This window comes from Coturnix japonica, chromosome 3 (assembly GCF_001577835.2).
Source record: "Coturnix japonica isolate 7356 chromosome 3, Coturnix japonica 2.1, whole genome shotgun sequence".
Lineage (NCBI taxonomy): Eukaryota > Metazoa > Chordata > Aves > Galliformes > Phasianidae > Coturnix > Coturnix japonica.
Genome location: NC_029518.1, coordinates 72,004 through 97,236, shown reverse-complemented (window position 1 = coordinate 97,236; position 25,233 = coordinate 72,004). Strand labels below are relative to the sequence as shown.

The following is a 25,233-nucleotide window of genomic DNA, read 5'->3' as shown; positions in this document are numbered from 1 at the left end:
ATTAAAGAGGCCTTTTTAGTTTATTTCCCAAAATCTATTTGGCTTCAAAGGTACATAAGTTAATAATAACAAATTATGGAAATTTGCAATTGATTACAAAAGACAGATTTATGAACAAACCTGTCCTAGAAGGTTCTCTGTATGTCCGAGACTCTAATATCAAGAACAAAACAACCTCCATTTGAAACAGTTCAGCTCACTCTGGCATTTGCCATCCTGAATGTAAGGGTTTCCGAAAGGAAACCAAAGGCGAAGTGCTTTCATGAACCTCCACTTTTCCCTTAAACAGCTCAATAGCGCATCATGTGATGCTTTTATACATGCCTTCACCTGCTGCCAGCACTGCTTCAAGCCTCAACCATACTGTTCTATACAATAATGTCAAATTAATCATATTTGAGGCTGTTCCTACCAATAAATACTGGATCTCTTCTAGGAAGTTATCTTAATGACATTCCCCTCCTGCCCTTTGGACAGCAGTGACATTTACCACGGGACAGCTCTGTATGTTTAGTATATCTCCAAATTCTTCTGGTAAAAACATACAGTAAATGTTATGCATAAAAGCTTTTTGAAGCATTTTAAAAGACATGTAGAGCATGAAGACGATGCAGTAACCTGTTTGCATAGCGCTCTGCCATCTATCTCTCCAGACTCTAGAAAAACTGACATGGCTCCTCAAGGGACTTCCTTGATTAAAGAACATTAATTAATTGAGTGAACATCTGTGCTGTTTTCCAACTAATAATTAAGATTAGTGAGGAACTGTAATCTCTTTAATAGTGAAAAGTATACAGAGCAACTGCAGCCCACTATCTCACAGAATTTGGGTAGGGCTAAGCAACGACCATATTTGCCATAGTAGCTCCCAAGAGATTTGGGAGGCTGGGTGATAGAGGCAATCAGTTTGTTTCCTCGCTAGCCCAGCAACAGGAACATTTTATTTTTGGCTTCATGCGTTAACATATTAACCGTGACAGTGCTGACATCTGTTGCTAAACAAAACTGAGTATAAGTGGTCCAGAAAAGTGCCGTTAAATTCAGAAATTATTTTTGGAGTTTGGAATTAAGAACTGTCAACACAACTGATGTTTCCACTTACGTACGAAAATGACAGGAATTTTAATGATTGCCCCCAAGTTCTGCATACAAAAGGAAGAAAGAAAATAAAAGTAATGATTTTAAGTGCTCTCAAACTCTATTACAAAAACCAATCAACCTGTATGGCATCATTAGAACTCAGACTACCTAACAGGGCTAGATGAGAAACTGTTCACTTTCCACTTATGGAAATGAAATAATGCTTCTATTCCACTTTCATCTCCTATTACAACCCACAAGGCTGGGGGCACATCTAGGATCATTCTTTTTCCTCACAGAGGAAATAGTCCAATTTATTTTAACACAGGGCTTTATTCAGTAAAACCAAGGAGAGCAAAGCCTTTGGTATGCAGCACCAGAAAGAGTTACAGAATCACAGAACTGCAGGGGTTGGAAGGGACCTCAAGAGATCACTGAGTCCAAACCCCCTGCTAAAGCAGTTCCCTACAACAGGTCACACAGGTAGGTGTTCAGACGGGCCTTGACTATCTTGACAGAAGGAGACTCCACCACCTCTCTGGGTAGCCTGTGCCAGTGCTCTGGCACCCTTATCATAAAGAACTACTTCTGCATGTTTGTATGGAACTCCTAAGTTTTATTTTAGGCCATTACTCCTTGTCCTATTTCCTACACACCACCGAGAGCCTGACCTCACCTATTTGCCTCCCACTTCCCTTTAGATACTTATAAACATTAATCAGATGTGGAGATAACAGCAAAAATGAGATTTCATTGCATGTGACAGAAATCAGCTAAAAGTCTAGAGACCACAAATACTGGAAGACTGCAAAAGAAAGCATTCCCGAAAGAAAATAAACTCGTGAGATTTTTTAAATACTTTCTTAGACACACTAAGTCTAGAGATAGCATATCAAATTGCCAGTCTGGAACAAGTACAGGAGTACTCAGCCTGAGGCTGCAGTGAGCATCAGCAGGCACAGGACTGGCTGCATGCATCCCTGTTGGATGTGGGTCAAGAAGCACTTGAAACTTCTGCAGAAGTGAGAAAATTAAGTTGCGAATTCATTAGATCTTGACTCCTGTGGTGTCACAATAATTATAATCTCATGTAACCTTTTTTTTCCCCCCCCTATTCTTTTTTCATTTTCTTAAGTGTTCCAATGACATATAATATCTGGCAATAAAACTCTCTGGATAAAATTATTCTCTCCTCTTTGTTTTTTGTTTTTTTTTTTTTGCTTACAGCACAGCAAGTTTTAAGCCTACTGAAGGATTAAAAATTAATCTATTTGCTGTCACGATATCACTCCTCAAGCTGATCTACTTTATTTGGGCAGCAAATGCACTTTTTGTGTCACTGGCCCCACTCCAGCTTAGTATTATTCTGGTGCAACAGCTCAGATGAAAACAACAAAATCATGTGTTATTGCCAGCTTGTAGACTTCAAAAAGTAAAACACAGTAGCCTGTGACAGGTGCAAATAATGTAAAAACACTTACCCTGGAATCCTTTTCCAGATGAAGCTTATGTTGAAGACTTCGTCTTCTTCTGGCCTTGGCGATTCCATTGTGATAGAAGTAGTAACCAGTATCTAGAAAAGGGAGCTGAGGAAAAAGAGAAAAAACACAGTTATCAGCCACTAATATGGATGTCATGGAAAATGCTACCTGTGAGGTGACTCAGGTGTCAACAAAACAAGACTTGTGAGGAGTTACACCACAATGCCCAAATCACCCTTGAGAACATCACTTCGAGGTTACTTTAGAAAGGTGCACCCCAGCAGCATTAAGGTTATTTGCTGCAGTTTTACAGTGTTTAACTTGTATATATGCTTGGTATTATTTTCACTTTAAGGTTACCAGCGCTAATATTTCAGAAGGGCAATCTCCTACTTCCTGAAAAAGATAGAGTAAAAGAACAAAATAGACTGCAAATGATTTGAAACTACCACAAACTGTCCTCCAACAGTAAGGTATTACACAAGTGCCTTTCCAAGTCATTAGAATGCATCCAAGGCAATGCCATTTTTGACAAATCCTGGGATGAATAAGGGCAGCAGGATCCTGTTGTCATAAATGAGACACCATAACTGTATACATTCCATTCACAGATACAGTCTTCCTGCTATGATATTATTTCATGTTTCACTACATTTATCACAGTATCTGTCGCAGTTCTGCAAATGTATTTTGGCATTTGTGTGGAGTAGTGTGGGAATGTAAGTTCCTCGGGAAACTCTGAAAGTTTAAAACTTGGGCACATTTCAGAAATGACTTTTTCTTCCTGTAAAGTCTCCTTTTTACTCTATTTCAAACAGTGTGTGTCAATGAAATCAAAGCATTCCATTTTGCCTTTTTAAATCCCGCTGTATGTGATACACTCATGCAAAGGAACTTTAAGAAAAAAGAAATCAAAGCATTCCATTCTGCTACAAATCACAGAATCACAGAATGACCCGGGTTGGAAGGGACCTCAAGGATCATGTAGTTCCAACCCCCTGCCTGGCAGGGCCACCAAACATACACCTTTACTAGATCAGGTTGCCCAGGGCCCCGTCAACCTGGTCTTGAACAACCTCCAAGGACGGGGCATCCACAACCTCCCTGGGCAGCCTGTTCCAGGGCCTAAACCACTCTACTTAGGAAAGAACTTCCCCCTAACATCCAAAGCCTAAAATCTTCCCTCTTTTAACTTAAAAACCATTTCCCTGTGTCCTGCTATTGTCAACCCTTTTGAAGAGTTTACTCCCCTCCTGGGAGTAAGTTCCCTTCAGGTACTGAAAGGCTGCAATGAGGTCACCCCGCAGCCTTCTCTTCTCCAGGCTGAACAAACTCCCTCAGCCTGTCCTCATAGGGGAGGTGCTCCAGCCCCCTGATCATCTTCGTGGCCCTCCTCTGGACCCTTTCCAAAATCTCCATGTCTTTTTGTACTGAGGCTCCACACCTGGACACAGTACAACAGATGGGCCTCACAAGAGCAGAGTAGAGAGGGACGATCACCCTCCCTATCCCTGCTGACCACCCCTCTCCTGATGGAGCCCAGGATCCATTTGGCTTTCTGGGCTGCCAGAGCGCACTGCGGCTCATGTTGAGTTTTTCGTCCATCAGGACCCCAGGTCCTTCTCTGCCGAGCTGCTCTCAAGGACAACTCCTCCCAGCCTGTACAGGTGCCTGGGTTCTTCTGGCCCAAGTGCAAAACCTTGCACTTTGCCGTGTTGAACCCTATTAGGTTCACCCGAGCCAGCTTTCAAGCCGTCAAGGTCCTCTGGTAGCATCCTTCCCTCCACCGTATCGACTGCACCACTCAGCTTGTGTGTCGTCAGAAAACTTGCTGAGGGTGCACTCAGTTTCCTCATCGATGTCATTAATAAAGATGTTAAAGAGCCCCGGTCCCCAGACAGACCCTTGAGGGGACGCCGCTCGTTACGGCCTCCACCTGGACGTAGAGCATTGCACACCCTCTGTCTGTGGCCTTGCCAATTGCTTATCCATCTAGTTGTCCACCCATCAAATCCACTTCCTCCAATTTGGAGATGAGGATGTGATGGGGGACCATGTCAGAGGCCTTGCTCAGGTCCAGGTAAATGACATCGGTCGCCTTCCCTTCGTCCACCAACGCCGTCACTCCATCATAGAAGGCCACAAGATTAGTTAAGCATGACCTTCCCCTGGTGAAGCCATGCTGGCTGTCTTGGATCACATGCTCATTTCTTATGTGATCAAGCATGTCTTTGAGGCAGATCTGTTTCATAATCTTCCCAGGCACAGAGGTGAGACTCACCGGCCTGTAGTAACCCGGGTCCTCCCTGCTCCCCTTCTTGTAAATGGGAGTGATGTGACCCTTCCTCCAATCATCCGGGACCTCACCTGACAGCCATGACTTCTCAAATATGATGGAGAGCGGCTCAGCAACCACCCCAGCCAGCTCCTTCAGGACCCTGGGATGCACGCCATCTGGCCCCAAAGACTTGTACTCATTCAGTCTAAGGAGGCACTCTCGGACTTGCTCTACCCTTACAGTGGGGAGGGATTTACCTCCTCGGTCCCCACATAGAGGTATGGTGGTGCAAGACTTAGGGACGTGAAAAAGACTAGAATCCAGGCCACCGGTGAAGACCGAGGTGAAGAACTCATTCAGCACCTCAGCTTTCTCTTCATCTGTTGAAGCCATTTCTCCTTTTAAATTTACCAGAGTAGGTACGCCCGTTTTGGCCTGTCTCTTCTGGCCAATGTACCTGTAGAAGGTTTTCTTATTGTTTTTCACGTTCCTCGCCAAGTTCAGTTCTGCCTGCGCCTTGGCTTTCCTGATCCCACGTCTGCAAGTCCGGACAGCATCCCTGTATTCTTCCCAGGTGACACAGCCTGGGACAAACAAAGCCATTGGTACAAAGACCTCTTTCTAACTGCAGGTTAAGCATATTTCAACAAAATCATTGTGGTCCCTTGGAGCTGAGTCTCAGCTCTGCCTGGAGAGATTTTCTGGGCAAATAACCAGAATATCTTATATCAGCTTCATACACACATGAAGAACAACACGGCCGAATCTGAAGGGGAAACAAGAGCACAAAAAGCTCACAGCAATGGCCACAGAGGTCTCCAACACCTCCATCTACCCTCGTGGCTACATCTCTTAAGGCTCCAATTCTGTTCAGATTTAGCTAATTTTTTAATAAGTGGATTCACGTTTCATGTTTTAAAAGCTTAGATCTAGTAACTCTACAAAATGGATAATAAGGTAATTTTATGATGCAGAGTTTGTCAATAGATCTGGCTCTTGAGAAAAAGTCTCTTCCCTCATGTAGGATATATAATACCTCAAAAATAACCAGGAAAAAAAAAGAAATCTAAGTAGGCAGATCAGCTAAAGCTTGAAATACAACTAGCTGTACTAACCATTACCATCCATCAGAAGCTGTGGCTCAGTTTCCCCTCTAACTCTCTCAGTGAAATCAGGCTGTTTCACTTCTTCCTGTCTCAGTATCGAACACTCAAATCCATTCCAGTCAAATATTGATCTCAATGTTCTTCCTTTAAGAAAGGCTCTCAGTGATATTGGAGATATCTGGAAGGATACTGAAGATACATGACATGTACTTACTCATTTTTGGTGTAGAATTAGTACCAACTAGAATGAGGTAATACACCACCCAGTAAACCAGTCAGTTTGTTAAAGCCCAATCATATGAGAAAGCAATAACAGTATCACATGGAAACAATCAGATTAACGGACAAAATCACAGGTAATCTCAAAACGCTTAACTGAATATTCTGCTCTTTCCATACACCATAGAATAGCTCGGATTGGAAGTGACCTCAAAGCCCACCCAACCCCTGCCATAAGCTGGCTGCCTCCCACCAGCTCAGGCTGCCCAGGGCCCATCTGACCTGGCCTTGGGCACCTCCAGGGATGGAGCACCCACAGCTCTCTGGGCAGCAGTGCCAGAGCCTCATCACTCTAATAGATATCCCAATAATGTTCAGGAAACTCAGATGTTTTACAGTTTGCAGTTTTTGTACTCCTTCAGTGAAGCTGTGGGTGGATAGATAGGAAGGGGGCTAAGGCAATAACTGAAACATGGCATAATCAAGCAACATCAGTTGGGAATAACAGCAAAAACAGCAACACGCAGGAAGAATCTGAAGTCTCTAAGAAGTCTTTAAAATATAGGAAAGCAGGGAAAGTCAGATGCCAGCAATGTACTCAAGACAGCACATGCATTGATGAGGGTTTTTGCAATGAAATCCATGAAGCCACAGAAGTGCTTCACGTTTGACAGATTCCTGATACAGACTCAAAACTCCAAATGCCAGGATGCTGGTACCTGACAGCTGCATTGCTTTTCCTGCCATTAGGTTCCCTGGGAGCTCAGTTCTGCTTAGGAGCTCAGCATGACCACATAAACACTGCACATAACAATGTGAAACGAAAACCAAAGGGCTCATGTGCACCACAAGCCCCAAAGATCCACCAGCAGCAGCTTACTCCATAATATGTTCACTGTAAAACTGGAACTGAATTGGAGTAGAATCCTATGTCAGCAGCAGAATGTGCACAAAACATGGGTGAATAATTCACTCAATCTTGTGGTTCTATGTGCAAGAAGCAAAGCTTCCTGCCCTCACACAAAAACTAGCAATTATGTAAGATTACTAATTGCTGGAAAGCACTTGAAAATTAAAGTAAGAAGGATCATTAAGAGCAATAAGAAAATAGGCCTACTATTGCCTTGGTATATAAATGAGACAGACTCTAAGAAACTCAGGGATTATGTAATGACTTGCATAAAATTACTGGTGAAAAAGACACCAGCAAAAACAGAATCACTAATTGAACACAGCAAGGAGAGCAAGCTTTCATCCGTCAATCTGTGCCAACCTTTCCTTCAGCTTTGCAACTGCCTTGATGAAGTACTTAACCTCCTTCCAGAAAAGAATGAGGACCAGAAAACTACGTTTGAAATTTCGGTGTTCAACTAAGTGGAGGAAAAAAAATAACTCTTTAAATGGAAGAGGCTTATCTAGAAAGGGAAATGGCTGGGATCTCTGCTTTTATCAGATTACTGCTGCAACAGAGCAGTACGGGTGCAATTAGTAGTGAAATAGAATAAGATAAACTCATGGTCCGCAGTCTTCCTGCACTCCCCTCCTTTCATATGCAGTCTTTCCCATGCAGGAAATCTACTCGATGCTGTCCTGGATGCAGTCCTCAAGGAAAGAGGCCACAAATAGGCAGCTACGCTACCCTGCTTGCATTGCTTCTGAGCCACTGAACTCTGTTATAGCCTGTCAGCAAACTGCTCCTAATGGGAGCTCAGGGTTTGTACCCCGCAATAGTGAAAGGGACAAAAGGGGTACAAAAGTCTCGGCACACTGCTGAACCTCCAGCAGCAGATCCTCTCCAAGAAGGAATAACAGTCATATGACATCCTCTTCTTCACAGACACCTGGTCCAGGTCAGGGCAGCAAGCAGCATCCTTGGAGTGGATGTCCATCCCACTTTGTCTGCTTGACAGAGAAGGTCCAACTGCATTTCCTTGTCAGCCTTGTGTTGGACAATGCACAGTGGCATCAGATCTAATTTGGTCTATCTGAAAGCACAGGACACCAAGATCAGCTGCACAACAGTGCAGGGATTTAAAGAAAAGAAGCCACTGAAAGATTAAACTCCAGTTGTGTCCCTTACCTAAACCAGTAACATCTGGGCTACCTTGGAGAGACACAACAGTGGAGAAAAAAAGGAGCTTAGGGTTCCTTACCTGCACAAATATAGGACTGGTACACAGGGTTACAAACCAAGGCTGGTGCTGAAGAAACCTTTTATCTGCTCTGAGGGAAAAAAAATCCACAAACAACAACTACCTGCCCTCAATTTAAAAGAAATAAATAGCATACTAACACAAAGTATCTCTTCTCAACATAGCGTAATCACAGTTCCTGCCTTCAAAGGGGGCCATAGTTCTCTGCAGGTGAGTTTTCATCCCATTACTGCTCAGTAATTATACAACCCAGACCTGGCACAAGAAAATGTGTTTGGAGCCTTCATGGGCCCCTCAGGCCCTGCTCCTTCAGTTGCCATTATAGCTGAAGCACAACGAAGTGCCTCACAGCAGAAATTAGAAACCTTTTAGAAACCTTTTCATCCCAGCTCCACCAAATGCACCGAGGATGCTTATAAATATTCAATATGAATTTTTAAATCTCTTTCTCTCATTTTCCCTCACTCTGATTAGCATTAGAAATCGTTTTACTTTTAAATATACAGATGGGAGCCAAATCTGAAGTCAAAGGCACTCACTCACTATAGCGACGAAGACCTCATACAAGTAGAGCCAGCTAGAAACTCAGGCAGCTCGAAGCATAGAAGTAGAACAGAACAAAGTATGAATAAGAAAGGATAATTCAAATGGTGGTAGGGAAGTGTGGAATAGCACAGGGGGCTAAAGCTTTGCCAGAGCTCATGAAACCCAGTCCATGGTGTGCCCAAGGCCCCAGGCAAGGATTTCACTCTTTCTCATTAGTTCATTATAAGCACTCAAAAACCTCAGCCAAAGGAGCTCAGGTAGAATCTAAACAAACTCCAAACAGCCTTGAAGGCTGCAGCAATCAAGCGCCAAGGCTGAATGCTCTGACTTAGTCTTCCTGGCCCACTTTACACTGTACTTACCACGCTACTTATTACTATTTGTCTCCATCCAAGTAATAATCAAACCTAATCCTATTTATCTTGGCAAATTTAGCAGGTGGAGGTGCTCACCACAGCTTTAACTCTTCCAACATATAAATCTCATTAAAACATCTATTATATACAAGATGATCCCTGTGAAGTCAACTGAGACTCACACAATTCAGCACGTCTTCTACTGATTAATTCAGAAACACCTGGCTTAGCTACTTACATATGTTCTTACCTATGTTGTTGTACATTCTTCTAGTCCACAGGCAGTAATAAGAAAGGATTGTAACTACTTGGTTGAGAGATCATTGATCTGCTCATCTTTTTTCCAGAAGTCAATGGAAATAGTATAATATACACGGTAACAAGGATATATGCCATTGGGTGAGACTGATGGGCCTGTAGCTGCCAGGATCATCTTTCTGGCCCTTTTTGAAGACAGGTGTCACATTTACCAGCCTCCAATCCATCAGGACATCCCCAGTCAGCCAAGAACACCGAAAAATGAAGGAGAGTGGTTTTGCAACCACATCCGCCAACTACGGGTAAGGGTGATGGAGCACTGGAACAGGCTACCCAGGGGGTTTGTGGAGTCTCCTTCTGTGGAGATATTCAAGACCTACCTGGACGCCTACCTGTGTGACCCGGTGTAGGGAACCTGCTTTGGCAGGGGGTTGGACTCAATCTTTGGACGTCCTTTCCAACCCCTACGATTCTGTGAAAAGGGACCAACTTTTTGACTGACCAGAATTACAATTAGATGTCCAGTCTGACCACATGAAATTCAGAATTCATGTGAGCTCCCCATACAATTCACTGGAAAAAGGGAAGGGAAGGGAAGGGAAGGGAAGGGAAGGGAAGGGAAGGAGGAATGGAAGGGAAGGGAAGGAAGGGAAGGGAAGGGAAGGGAAGGGAAGGGAAGGGAGGGAGGGAAGGGAAGGAAGGGAAGGGAAGGGAAGGGAAGGGAAGGGAAGGGAAGGGAAGGGAAGGGAAGGGAAGGAAAAAGGCATTTTCAGAGCATGATTCATTTGACCTATTTCAGGTGGCCATGCTAGATGAGCAGAGCCATGCCCCGGGAGCATCTTTTTTACTCCAGAGCAAAAACTGTAAGAGCACATCCATCCACATTCAGGTAGGTCAGTACTAATATCACAAGTATAATTCTCAATTTCTCATTAGTATTGTTCTTACACTATCACACACGGTGCTTGCAAGCACTAACAAGAAACTGCCCCACTGGTTTGGTCTCAAGTTCACAATGTTTGGAATTTGATTTACAATTGAATGACTCTAAGCTTTCATGTTTTATTGTGCTCACATCACTTAAGTTCACTGCTGAAGAGCTTTATCCTGAAAGCCTGCAAGAGTCATGTAAGTCATCAGCAACAAGGTTGTGGATTTGCTGTGAGTTTTATCAGTGAATTGTGCAAGCCATTTCAGGCTTTTAAGAGAGACATTTTACTTTAGATGAATGGATCTGTGCATTTTAGATCTGTTACTTCCCAGTAACCACAGAACACATTATTGATTCTATCACTTGCATTGCTGAATACAGCCAAAGCAGGATACTTCTTGGATTTAGAAATGAATGAAACAGAAATTAGACTCCAGACATTCTTTGGAGAATTATCTGTCCCTAAATTTAACTTTCTTAACTAGCTTAACTTTCTTTACTAGCACCTGCTAGTAGCTCAACTGTGCAGTATAAATTACATCACAGCCACAAAACTGGTCAGTATCTGACTCGGTTAACTACTTAGTTCATTTAACACTTTAAGAAAAATCAGGAAAATAAAAGATGGTATCACAGAAGTGGATCTTCTGCTTTTCTATTTTACAACTAAAGGCTAACAAAACTAATGCTATTCACAGTTGTCTCCTAACTGAAGAAACAAAGTGCCTCCGGGTCTCTTGCTGCTCTTTCAAGGCCATACTGTGTTTTCAAAGCATCTCCCAAGATGGTAATATTTTGTGAAATTTTTCATACCTCAAGTATCCTCCCCACCAAGATTATCCCCTCTAGGAGCAGTTAATTTTCCTTTTCCCCTCTTGGTTCTTTTTTCCCCACCATGGTGACACTTATAGGACAGAACCAGAACTAAGACTCACAGGGCATGGCTTTCAATTATAAATTAAATACTCCTTGCAGCTTAGCCCTGGCAAGTGCTCTGAGATGCTGGGCAACCTCTGTTTCTACTAATACTAGGAGAATCTTAGGCAATTACAGCTGTTAATATTCTTGTTTCAGTTGCATGTAAAATAGCATAGCCTAATAAGTACTTGTTTACTGATTTTACTTATTAATAGAATTCATTTAATTAATGTTTGCACAGCACTACTGAAAGTATAAAATGCTAAGTGCCGTTGTCAATACCTATTAGTGGGTAAATCTATATGTGTATTAGGTATCTCATTAACAACAGATATTCTAATATGATTAAATAATATACCTTTCTATCAGTGTGCCATAGAGAAAATTCAAGGGTAGATCAGTACTGACAGCAATTAGCACTAAAGTTGTTTTCCCTCTCTTCCAGTCTACACACAATTCTCTGTCCTTTTAAGGACGTAACCATTGTTACTCCAAGGTCCAGTGTGACATCAGCTCTAAGAACACAGAGATGGAACACTTGAAATAAAGCGTTATATTCAAAATTTGGCATTAAGATATAGCTTAACCCTGCTAAAAATAACTGGTATCTGTATCTCAGAGACGAAGAAGGGGTAAGACATAGCTACTCAAGGACACTCGATTTCAGCAAAGCATTATTCAGCATTACTTTTGAATCAATGCCTACAGAATGAAGTGTGTAGGACAAGTGTGTGCAAGTGCTCAGCTAATGTAGTGCCTAGAAGCAAAGTCATGAACTCAAACTCTAAGGAAACATGCTATAAAAGCAGCTCAGACCAAAATAAGTTGGCTATTGACAAGAACTACTCAAGGAGGCACAAAAAAGGTGAACTGTACTAATGCAAATATTCTGGCCCTTCCCAACACTTAAGGCAGGCTTATAACTTTGAGCTTTGAGAAGACATTTTCAGTGGAGCCAAGGAAAAATAACATTTCAGAGCATTACTGTTTTCCTTGCTTTTGTGAAGTTGCTTGGCTGTGGTAGCAGAAAGTCATGGATATTTATCCATATTAATAGAAGACCATGTCAGAGGTGAATGAGTCCATTATTCACACCATCATGAAATGGAGACATCTCAGCTCCAGAATGTCACTGTATGATCATCACTTCACAACAAACTAACAGCTGTGAGTGGGTTTGAGAGCTCTGTGTTAAATGGTAAATAAAAGATAAACCAAATCTGCCTCGATGTTAGCATTAATTATGAGAAAGGAAAGCAAACTGCACCACTACCTCTTTCCCTTCTCCACTGACCTTTCAGTCAACTACAAAATTTCTTCTTACTATTTGTTACTACCAACTGATGGATGACATATTTTATTGCTGACAGAAATTGTGGTCAACCCAGCATGTGCTGATCTTTATTACATCAGTTAGGCATGGAAAACATAGGTTTTTAATTAATTTCTTAAGCATGCTTCAGTTTTTGGAGCTTGGAATATTGGTTTCTCTACCAATATATTTAATGTGGACCAAATGTCTTCAGTTAGTAGAGAAAAAAAGGTATTTTACATAAGGAAACTGAGTATTTTAATCCCATCAGAAAGAAGAGGGAAAAAAAACCTGTATCAGTTCCATCTGGACTTCATTCTGAACTGTATGTGAACTGCATGAGAAATGGAAATGTTTTGCAACCAAAAGAAAAGTACAGTCACCTGTGAAGTTTTAGGGTCTAAACGGTAATGCAAAAATCAATAGACTGAAATGCTGTAAAGATCAATCTTCAGATGATTCCCAGACTCACAGCCTTCATTTAACCAGTGTAAATTCATTTAACCAGTGTAAACAACTGATTTTCGTCATTATGTTGTTTTCCCCTCTAGCCTGCAAATATGTTCAGGCACTGGTTTGTCACACTTCTCCGCCCAAACTCAGAAATGACAATTATACATAATGATTGATTCAGATTAACTTCTAAATTGCTAAATTTCACTGACAGACATTTTTAACTGACATGGGAAAGCACAAGGTCCCTGTGGGGACCAGTAAAGGTTATAGCTAATTCACCATATTTGGGATGCAGATAGAAGCCTTAGGCAGAAGCTTCTGCCATACTCAGCTCTGCACAATGAACAACAAAGGAAGGGTTCAGCTATACGTCTATTTCAGACTTGCACCAATTCACTGTACCTGTGTTTCAGAAAGGATGAATATGCAGAAAGGAGGATACTCTGTCATCAATAAAGCATACACAATACCCCATCCTCTCCTCCCCTCTTTTTAGAAACTACTTATCTATGAGCTTTAACTGGACAGCTCTAGTTTGATATTGAATACTCTTCCCTGATAACAGGGCCAGTTTCTTTACTTTATCATTAATACATATACAGTCGTTGGGTTTTCACAATCTCACTGCATACTCAAGGAGAAACCAGGTGTGACACAGTACCCTTTTACTCATCAGGTAAGCAAATAATCTAGTTCAGTCACGCACTTCTGCTGACTGGTTTGATGCAAACACTGAGGTCACTCTTTCCATTTGCTTTCTGTGGACAAAGAAATTAAGAATGTAACATTTACACAAAAGTATTGTTTGAGAAGATAGATAATGCATGATGAAGAACATTATGTCCTAGTTCACTTCTACAAAGTAGCGCTACTGCTATCCACTTGAGCTGTTTACAACTCCGCAGATGGTGGTAAATGGTAATACTGAGCTAGCTTGTACCCCCTAATTCCAGGTACAAGCTCAAACTACCTGTAAACACAGCCAGGGCTCAGCTGCGCTAGACTCAGAGTGACTTATAACTTCAAGTCTACATAAGGTTTCATCACGCAGAACAGCACAAGGTGGTTGTGCAGAATTTCACACAGCTCACTCTGTCCCAAAGCACAGCCCAGGGCCTTTTCAATGAACTTACAAGAATTAAACACAGATCTCACACTGATTTATAGCAGGACCAATGCACCAGACTACTTCAGGTTACTTGGAGGAATCCCATCTTTGACAAAGAGTCAAGCAGTTTCGCTTCCTCTCACCAGAGGCCAGTGATAGATGAAAGCACCAGGCTGCTCACTGCAATATTTATAGCCACAGTTCTGTAAATGCAGCCAGCATCCTGGAGAAACCTGACCTATTAATTATTTGAAAAGCTGAAATAAAAGAAAAAAGAACAAAACTTTCTGTTGACTAGGACAGCACAGCATGGCAAAGATAAACTTCACATGAACACAACTGTTCATTACTGCAGCCCACACAGAACTTAGCCATTTGTGCTAAGACCAGACCTGCATGAGATGGCTTATTGCTCTAATATTTTGACAAGAGCTGGCACAATTTATCTTTCACTTAATCACTTTGGTCTGATTTCCAGCTCACAGAATTTTCCATGAACAAGCTCACATCTCTAAACTCACTGATTGAAACTATCTACCAAATAAATCCTACATATATTTCAGCAGCTTCTTTCTAAGTGCTTAATTAGGGGCATTTGACACTTGCTTCGTACAGGTTCATTTTAACTGGAATAATTCTATAAATGGATGAAGAAAAGAATCAAATGCAAACTTCCACTTAGCTGCCATATCAAGCGTTACCACTATAACTGTTCCAGGAAGCCTGATGTATTTTATTTAGTTAGTTATAAATCAGCACGGGCTTACTAGTAAAAGTTCTAGTTAAAATGAAATCTGTGCTGTTATTGCTCTGATCTGGCATTTGTTAAACATGTTAGCATCCCTACATTGATGATAACAGCTTTGTAGTTGGGCTTGCTTTCCCATTTTAACCACATTAGTATTGTTACAGCAGTCCTCTAAGAATGGATGTAGTGTTACATCTTATCGCCTGCCGTATTTTGTGAGGAGGATGCAAAGCTATCTTCCACCTTCACACCAGTTGGCCCTTCTAAAAGTCAGCATCTAATAAATTCAGGAGTCCTACAGTTATCTCCATGCTTCTTGAAGGGACCCAGCCTAGCAGCACCATCAGTCTCTGGGACCATTTACCTGCTAGCAAGTGAATACCAGGGGACTCCTTAGGTTCTCATATGGAAGTCTGAGATGGGAGATGCACAGACAATTAAGTTATTTTGGTCTAGAGGTTTGAATGGACTTGAACTCCCAAGTTGGAAACAAAACGTTCTACCTCACCCAGAGGAACTGAAACTACCTGGTTCTCGTTGTTACATGGCAGTAAGATCTGCCCATCTGCTCTGATACCAAACAACAGCCATTCAAAACAGGGTTCTTTCACAAAAGCAGTTATCCTCAGTAAGTTCGCGGATGACACCAAATTGGCAGGGAGTGTCGATCTGCCTGAGGGTAGAGAGGCCCTGCAGAGGGATCTGGATAGACTGGAGAGCTGGGCCAAAGCCAACGGGATAAGGTTCAACAAGACCAAATGCCAGGTTCTGCACTTTGGCCACAACAACCCCAGGCAGCACTATAGGCTTGGGGCAGAGTGGCTAGAGGACTGTGTTGAGGAAACAGACCTTGGGGTACTGATTGATGCTTGGCTGAACATGAGCCGACAGTGTGCCCGAGTGGCCAAGAAGGCCAACGGCATCCTGGCTTGCATCAAAAACAGTGTTACTAGCAGGAACAGGGAGGTAATTGTCCCCCTGTACTCGGCATTGGTGCGGCCGCACCTTGAGTACTGTGTTCAGTTTTGGGCCCCTCACTGCAAGAAAGACATTGCGGCCCTGGAACGTGTTCAGAGGAGGGCTACAAAGCTGGTGAGGGGTCTGGAGCACAGGCCTTACGAGGAGCGGCTGAGGGAGCTAGGATTGTTCAGCCTGGAGAAGAGGAGGCTCAGGGGAGACCTTATAGCTCTCTATAACTTCCTGAAGGGGGGTGTAGTGAGCTGGGGGTTGGCCTCTTCTCTCGTGTAATCAGTGATAGAACTAGAGGGAATGGTTTTAAGCTGCGTCAGGGGAGATTCAGGCTGGACATTAGGAAGTATTACTTTTTGGAAAGAGTAGTCAGGCATTGGAATGCACTGCCCAGGGAGGTGGTGGAGTCACCGACCATGGGAGTGTTCAAGAAACGCTTGGATGTGGCACTGAGGAATATGATTTAGCCAGGAAGTATTGGTAATGGTTGGACTAGATGACCTTCTAGGTCTTTTCCAACCTTGATAATTCTGTGATTCTGTGATCCTTTTGCTACACAGCTTTGGGACTGGGGACAAATTTGACTTAAGCATAGGTAACAGTCACAGATATGCACACTGCTTCTTAGGGGGAACAGCCATCAGACTGCTCTCAACATCTGGAAAACCTGCCCAGAGGAATGACAGCACCAGAGTCCTAGACAGAGCCACTGCATAGGGATCACAAAGCTTCAGTGCATGCAGGCAATTAATGTACCCATACAAAGTAGCATCCAGAAATAGCTTGAAAGCCATGTAGGAAAGCTATCTGAGCAAAAGGCAGGAGATGCCAGGCTGCCAGCAGGATGGTATATTCACATGCAGAGACACCATGTTAATGGTCTTTGTTTACCTAGCACCAATACTAAAATAACTCAACTATAAATTCCACAGCACAGGTCTGAAATAGCCCAGTGGCAGATTTGAAGCAAAGGAAAGAAAGTGAGAGTTATTTCTATATACTAAGCCTGTCTCTCTTAGTACAGAACATGAACCTTACACGTATGGCACTGAGATCTCCATGTACCATCGTGGAGAGAAATAGCCTGGGGAGCTGAAGTCACTACATGCAAAGGCTTGCTCAGGTCTGGTGGCAGCCAGGAGCTGCCGGAGCTGCTCTCCTTGCCTGAGGATGGAAGGGAGCAGGCAGCAGGAGGCAGCCAGCTGCATCCAGGCTTCAGACACTGATGTTCCTCAGCAGTTTAAGGTCCTCAGACTCTGCAGCTGCATCCTGTAGCAGAAAACCATCCCCAGTGCCTTGCTATCATGCCTCAACAAATTGAGGCTCAAGCTAGACTGTAACATACCATGTTGTTCTGGTGTAAGCACAGCATCTGGAAGTGCTGTTCACTTCTATGTATGCTTTCTCTATTTTTCTCCTTGACACCGTTAAAAACTAATTATAATGTAAATGAAAAGAACTGCACATCCTGACTTGGGCTGCAGCATGAAGAAAACAAGTGAAAAAAAACATCTAAAGGGGCATTTCCTGGTTCTCTGTCACACATGCAATTTTACCATTGAATTCAGGCTAAGTGGAATAAATAAAAACACAGGCAGCTTCACAAGCAGTTTTTCAACTGAGCTGTAGCACAGTAAACAAAACAAAACTTATCTGTAAAAGTAAGGTTTAACTTGCATGTCTTGCCAGGAAACAGAACTACACCACATATTCAAAACAGTAATAGAGCAATTACGGCAGGGATCCATAGCAGGGAAGTCTGACCTTGTTTTGCATTCAAAGAATAAATGCTACAGAAAGCTGACAAGGTAATTATTTTAAACCTCAAACAGAACACTCACCACCAGCAAGAAGCTGGTTTGGGGCTCTGATGGGGAAGGAGCTCAGCAGATACTGACTGAGGGATGTGCATGAGCATTTGCTTTCTTTGTGTGCAGAGTTCAGCTTTCACATGTATGAGCAAGTACATTAAAGTAACTTGGAACCCAAGTTAGCCATCTGATGTGTTTGCTACTGGGGCTGCTCCTATGTCCAAGTTGGAAAGCAAAATAGAATATACCAGCAACGACAAAAAAAGCACCATTTTGAAAGAAATATATTATTTCACATATGAGGCAAACTCCCTGCTGACACCATATAACTGAATTAATTCCTCTAACACTTCTCTTGAGCATAAATAGGAGCTAATGGGACTTCCCAGCCAGGGCCCAGCGATACGCTGCCAGCACTTCGCAGGCATGAAACTGATATGGGTCCAGACCCTGGTGGCTGTTCTCACCACAATTACTTTCTTCCAGGGTCTTTCTGGAAAACTGGGCTATCCATCATCCCACAGCAGCATGTCTTACCGCAGCAGGGTCAAACTTTTCCTAGCAGTTAATTGCATCTTCCCCTTAACTTGAACACATTACCTCAAACTCTCTCTTGAAAACTGAAGCATTTTCTTTTGTGGTGAGACCTATTGAAATCTTGGTAGCTGAACAATTAGTATTTGCAAGCAATTTATTTCTGCTTATCTTAGTTTCCTTATACATTTCCTTAGTTACGTTGTACACTCCAGTTCTAGAATGGCTCTTTCTGTTTCTATAATGAAGGATTACTTCATACAAACAGATACCCTTTCCTCTAGGCCAACATAAAATGCAAAGCTAATTAATTATTAAACATGTCAGTGCATGGAAACTCTGCAGTCTGAGGCTTGACGTCAAGTCTTCAGACTCCAATGGGCTCATGTGCGGAGGACAGACTCCCTGTCTCCTCCTTGCTTGGGACGTTCCATTGCTGCAACATCTGTTTCCACAGTAGGGGCTACAAGGCTTGTAAAGGGCTTGGAAAATCAGCCCTATGAGGAGAGGCTGAATGGAGATGTTATTGCTCTCTTCCAGTATCTGAAGGGTGCTTACATTGAGAGTGGGGCCTCACTTCTCCTTGCAGCATAATCTTTCCCTGTTTTCCAAGAATGCAGACAGCACATTCTACACATGGTACTTTCCCCCACAGTTTACCACTCACAGCTGTTCGCATACACATACATGTCCACGTTCAACTTTTTGCACTGCTGTTATTACTGTTAAAGCCAGGCCTGCGGACTGTAAACTGAGATGCTAGATAAGCCCAATGACAGCAAAACAGATCAGGAGGCTCTTCTGTTTAGCAGTGCTGAGAAGACACTAGTGTAGATGGCACAGCACTTGACACCCACATATCTCCCTGTTCAGATTTCCCCTGCAGATTGCCAGACTCTGATGGATTATCTTCTGACACAGACAGCTAAATGCCAAACTCTAGGAACTCCTCCCGCTCCCTAAAAATCTCTGCCTTGCAGACAGCAGGGTGCTATTTTCTCTCACATTTGTAGGCACAGGGTGAGAGGCTTTCTAGCTTTTCAAGGACTGAGATGATGTAACCTGAAAACCTCCTGGGACAGCACGTGCACAGTACAAGAGCCTTGGCCACCTCCTCCTCGCTGTGAGCACACACAGAAGGCACCGCAGCTCTGCCAGGCTTAGTTCCTCAGGACTCCCACATCCATGGGACACAGCATCCTTGCAACATACAGGAAAGCAGATCCTCTCTTCCCACATACCCGGAGGACTTCCCTCCAGCTCCTGCTAAAAGACTGATTTCCGTGTGGAATTGCTACGCATCCTAACAAGCCCTGTGAAGATAACTGTAATAGCCCAGAAGCTGCTCTTCTTCATTCTGTGGCCCCTCCTATCTCTTCCCAATATGGAAACAGCAGCATTTGTAGGCACTCTGCTAAAACGAAAAGAAATTCATCTCTGTAGCAAGGTATTCTTCCCTCCTCCTGAGGCCTTATCAGACAGGTACACGCAGGATAGGGTAGAATATAATGAAGGGAGTGCAGGCAGAGAGCAGTAACAAGGGAAAACTGTTGAGAAAATACTATCTACAAAGTTTCGGGTAACAAGACCAAATCCCTATCTATCCCTAGCTCCTCTCCTAAAGGCAGCAGAAGAGCAGCCCCGCCATCATCAGGACAAGCCCAAAACAAAAGCACCTTATCAGCAGCAAGCATTAGTGGTGTTTAAAACAAAAATGACATTGTCCTCATTTCTGTAACAAGCCCACACCGGAGTGGACACAAGGCAGCCTGAGGGAGCGAGTCTCTCTTCATAGGACAGACGCATAGGTATAGCAGGGGATTGCACAATTTCACTTAGTCAAGTTCAGCATGCAATTCCCATTCGCTTCCTTGGAAGTCAGATCGGGATCTCATTGCATAACTACCAGGGAAAGAAAACAACAACAACAAAACAACAACACATAATGCTCACACAACTCTATTTCCCTCCACACTTCTCTAACCAAGTATTGCCTGGGCATTGAGTCTGCCAGGAATCATCCTGACCAGCGCACTGTATTAGACCCACTGACTATATCCTGAACTGTTTAGAGCTCTGATTGCTATTGAAGTGTGAGAGATTTCTAACACAACAGGGCTCTCCAGGAACAGGGTAGGGACTCCTTGACACCAAAGCTACTGAGGACTTTCTATGACCTCAGGGGAGAAAGCAGCCTCCGCTGGAACTCGAAGTTTTCCAACTCACATCAATTTGCAATGAGCACTGATTGCATGCCACGCTTAATATCAAGTGGATTCTCTGCCCTGACAATGTCCTATTTCTCTGCTAGAATAACAGGGACATGAAGGAAGCTGCCAGCCTCACAAACTTATGTATCAAAATCCCTAAGAAATCTTCCATTTAAATCGTGTGCGAGCTTCTCCATGGAGATACAGCTTTAATTATTTTCAGCGCTCGGAGCAGTTTCAATTCCAGCCGTGCTCAGGAAGCTCTCGAGCTGCCCCCGCTGCGTTCTGCCCCACACCGTTCCCGAACCCCTCAGGATGGGAGCTCAATTGGAGGATGTTTACGCAGCGAAGTCCAAAGGCGCCGAGCAAGCCAGCATGTGGGAAACTCCTCTCCTCCCAGTCCGAGCCGAACGCCCTCCCAGGAGACTGCTGTGCAGCGGCTGCGGGAAGCGGACTCCCGAAGCCGCGCGGCTGCAGGACGCAGCCGGGCTCAATCTCCGCTTCCCAGCTGCTCCGGGCAGCCCTTACCTTGCGCACCCCTCCGAAGCCGTGATCCGCCGCCACCCGCTCGGCCTCCGCCTGGTCCCCGCCGTGCAGCTCTACCAAGAACTGGTTGGTATAGACGGCTGCCCTGGCCGGGGCGCCAAGGGAGAGCAGCAGGAACAGGACGAGGAGGACGAAGGCGCCTCGCAGCAGCAGCAGCGGCGGCCCCGCCGGCATGGCCCCCGCGCTGCGCGCCCGCCGAGGCAGCCCGTGGGGAGGGCGCCGGGCGGGCGAGACGGGGAAGCGGCTAAAAGATGGAAGGGGGAAGGATGCGGGAGGGGTTGGTGGGGGGGGGGAGAGGGGGGGGAAATGGGTGGGAAGGAAACAAGCAAAATAAAAAAATAAATAATATTTCCCAAGCCAAGGAAAGCGGAGGGAGCAGCCGGGCTGCAGGGGCTGCTCGGGGCGCGGCGGTGTGCTCGCTGCCGGCGCTGCAGCCCCGGCCCCTCCTCAACGCGGAGCCGGCGGAGGGGAAGCACCAGCCGGGAGGGGACACCGCCGCGCTGCCAATCACGGCCGGGGAGGATCGCCCTGCTCCCCCCCGCCCGCGGCTGGCGCTCACATAGCCTGCAGTCCCCCCCTCACCCAGAGCCTACCCCGCTCAGCATCCCGGTAGCCCCACCCCGAGACCCAGCGCTGCTTCCCGTAGGGCTGGGTGGGGGGTCCTGGTGCGGAGCTGTCCCGCACAGCGGGTTCTGACTGCCTAAAGCTTTAAGGCCGGGGGTCGAATGCTCTAGCACAACGCACCTGGGCAGGTGTTGGCAATTTGTGCGGTCCGCTGTCAGCCCCTGGCACCCGAAGAACAGCAAGTGCACCCTGCCCAGCTACTCGCAGGGCAGCAAGGTGTCCCCGTGCCCCTTCTGGTACAAATCAATGCACAGAGAAGCACTAAGAGGGAAAAAAAACCCAGGTCGGGGGTCCCCTCTGTGCTGGGAGCATCACTGTGTGCTGGCACGTGGAAATGCAGGGCTCTGAGCTCGAGGAACAAACTTTATGTGAGATGCAGGGAAAACAACAGCAGGTTTGTACCTGTGCAAACAGCCTGGGATAGGGGTCGGTGTGCTGGGAGGTGGCTGTGCCTAAAGGGAAGGGAGCTATGCTGAACAGAAATCTGCCCTGTTCAAAACTCCAAGTGGAAATAGACAGCACAGAGTATTCACTGTTCAATCAAGGTATACAATAACCTGCTCCTACAACTATGTTTGTTAATATGTCATGAAAAATAAAAAGTTAATCCTCAGATTGATCCCTGGAAACAACTCAGGACACAGAAAACACTGTAAGGTAGCATTGTCTTTAAAACAAATAGTGATACATTTACCACAATCCATTCTACAAATGGTCCGGTGGAATACAGTACCTAAATCAATTGGGGAAAACAAAGATCACAAGCAGGACTCTTCTTCCATTAACCTCCAGAGCTTTAGAAAATGACAGAAAAGCTCACCATGTGCTTGTGGTTCCAAATGAGTGTTAGTTTGCCATGACTAATTATTGATTTCCTTCCTCTGGGTAAAAGAAAATCCTTCTTCAAACAGAAGGGAAATGGTAACTCAGAGCCTGATCCAAAGCCCTCTTAAATCAACAGAAGTGCAGTAAATGAAAGTCTGGTGTTGGGGAAAAATAAAATCAAACACTGGGGAAAGGTAAAATATGAGAAATGGCACAATAAAGAAGGAAAACATCTTTGCGGCCTCATTAAGACACTACGTCAATAGAATTCTGATTTTAGATGCTTGTTCTTAGCGTATGCAGTTATTAAAACAATGTTATATGATATTTCTTAAAGCCGAATTGCTTGCTTTCATCGATATTCAACAATACCTCTCCTCACAACATCTCTCCCAGCATTAAAGCAGACCCTGCAGTTTGATTTGTTTCCAGGTGACTCAGGGGCTGTGAGGCTCTCAGATCAGTAACAGCTGCTGGCAGTGTCTCACCAGCCAATGGAGGCCCCTCTGGTTTCCATCCACAGCTGTTTCTCAGGACGAGAAGCTGAGGGAAATTAAAACAGAAGCAGCCAAGTGGGATTTTCTCTGCTTTAAAATTTCCTATATATGAGGATATATGTAAGACCTCCTTCCTCACAGTCAATCTTTCTTTGCTTGCTATACATCTATTTTGTTACCAGCTCAGAGAAGGAGTAACACCAATAACAAAGGCAATGGAGCAGCCCTCCTGGCTCCATCAAATCAGAGAGACAAGATCCTGCACACATTCAGAAACAAGGGTCATATCACAAATCTGGGCAAGCAATCTGACTCAGTCACAGCCTATCTTCTCTCATTCCCTGCTGCCAGCTGACATTGCTGTTCTGCAAGTCAGAGCTACCAAAGAACATACAGGCATGAGACATTATGCTGATGATGTGGTGGAACCAACTGGTTCTAGCGTGTAAACTTCACACTGTTGAGTTTGGACGGTTTCAATTATGTTTATAAAAAAAGAGTGAAAAACATAAATATTATGAAAGATTGAGTTAAAAAGTCAAAACTGAATAGCATCAGGAAAAGTCAGTTCCAATATAGCATTCAAACAAAAGTGGTCTTTCTGAGTTGGTCTTTATAGCAGTTTAAGATCAGACAGCACCTCTGGGATTTCTAACCCAGTTCTTTATATAAGCTGTAGAACTTGTATGTATCTATTTTTGCTTCTAGTCTGTAGTCCTTTTTTTCCCTACTTGATGTGGTAGATTTGAGTTAAAAATCAAGTCTGCTCCATTACAGCCACAGTGGAGATGTTACAGTGATTGCTTACAGTCATTTGCAAAGAAAAATTGTAACTCTGCCTCTTCTTTAGAATACTGATTGGTTCCACATTAACTACTGAATAGGGGTTTTATTATGAATTTGTGTGCTTTTGTTCTGAACTTTTACCACACTTCTCCTCCCTCAACAGCAACTTCAAGGCGGTGATAATAGAGACATCTAGATAGCACACTCTCAGTCTCTTAATGTAAAGCACATTTTCCACCCCTTCAACAATTCCCATTTAATCTCCTTGATTTGTGAACTATAACTGCTCCAGATTGTTCAGCTTCAAATATTTCAGGTCAGGCCAGTACTAAATGGATGTTATATCATTCCTTTTCTTAGTGGACACACAGTATTTAATCAAACAGGAAGTCCATTCAGTCTCCTTCTCTTTGAGACTCCCAGATGTTTAGCAGACTACCCAAGCCAACTTGTACATCTCTCATCTACCCCAAGCCTTTTTTAGGATTGCTGTTATTACATGCAGCATGGATGATGACCTTTGTCCCTACATATATATATTACTCTACTTTATTGAAATAGATATAATTTACTTGCATGGAGCTTTCCAAACAACCCAGATTAGTCAGCACTTCTCTCATTTATTGCTTATGACTTCCTTCTCTAACCTTCAAAATTTATCAGTACATTGATGTACTGGATTTAGCAAGGTCTTACAAAGATCATTTCTTGGCCCCAGCCCTCTGGAATATCTCCAGAAACAAATCACCTTCAACAATGATTCCCACTTTGTAACTATACTTAGGAATTTAATCATGTTTTAGTCTGCTTCACAAATGCCATTTTGCATCCAATTTACTCATCAACATCATGAAATATCAAGTGTCTCCTAGATGCAACCAATATAGCAGATATGATGGATCAAAAAATCTGCATATTGTTTTTCCAACCACATCAGAGCATCCAGTAAAAGAGGCAAAGCTTCCCCATGCATCTTGGCTCATCTCACAGAAGGCTAACAAATAACACTACTAGTTTTACCAGTTCAAACTACAACAGTGATTTAAAAAGTAATATAACACTAGTTTAACAATTCTAGATCCCACATGGGTTGCTGGCTACTTCTCTAAGTAACACTTAAGTCATATCATCATGACTATTTTACAACAAGTAGTTGGCTTTTAGCATTAGGTCATCAGACTACTAGCATGATAGGTATTTCTCTTATTGGGAACTGCACAGGATAGTGTCATGCCAAAAAGACCAGAAGGTAAGGAGAAGCTGGAAGGACTTATTTCCTCACTGTGGAAGTCAACTGAGTCCTAAGTACAAGACTGACACTGCTTACATCTTCAATTGGTCATCCTAGCAGGTATGCAAGCAGCAGCATTCCAAAGAGATGGACACAATTTAATGCACAAGTTCTATTCTCCCTTTCACCTATCTTTGTGAAGCTTTGAACTATGCATATAACCAGGCTTTAACTGGATTCTGAAGCAGGC

The 25,233-nt window shown here is 43.7% G+C and overlaps 1 protein-coding gene across 2 annotated transcripts in view; it reads right to left on the bottom strand.

Moving 5' to 3' along the window:
• PCSK2 (proprotein convertase subtilisin/kexin type 2) overlaps positions 1-21,472 on the bottom strand; it is a 90,865-nt gene extending 69,393 nt beyond the window's left edge. The window contains exons 1-2 of one of the 2 annotated variants that reach the window (XM_015856543.2): positions 21,003-21,472; positions 2,562-2,666 (exon numbers count right to left, since the gene is read on the bottom strand). In XM_015856543.2, the coding sequence (XP_015712029.1) occupies positions 2,562-2,666; positions 21,003-21,194 (297 nt within the window). In that variant the 5' untranslated portion in view covers positions 21,195-21,472. Of the gene's footprint in view, positions 1-2,561; positions 2,667-5,954; positions 5,979-21,002 lie in introns of those variants that run through there. The other variant, XM_032443384.1, reaches the window with a different exon arrangement.
• Positions 21,473-25,233: the final 3,761 nt, after the last annotated feature.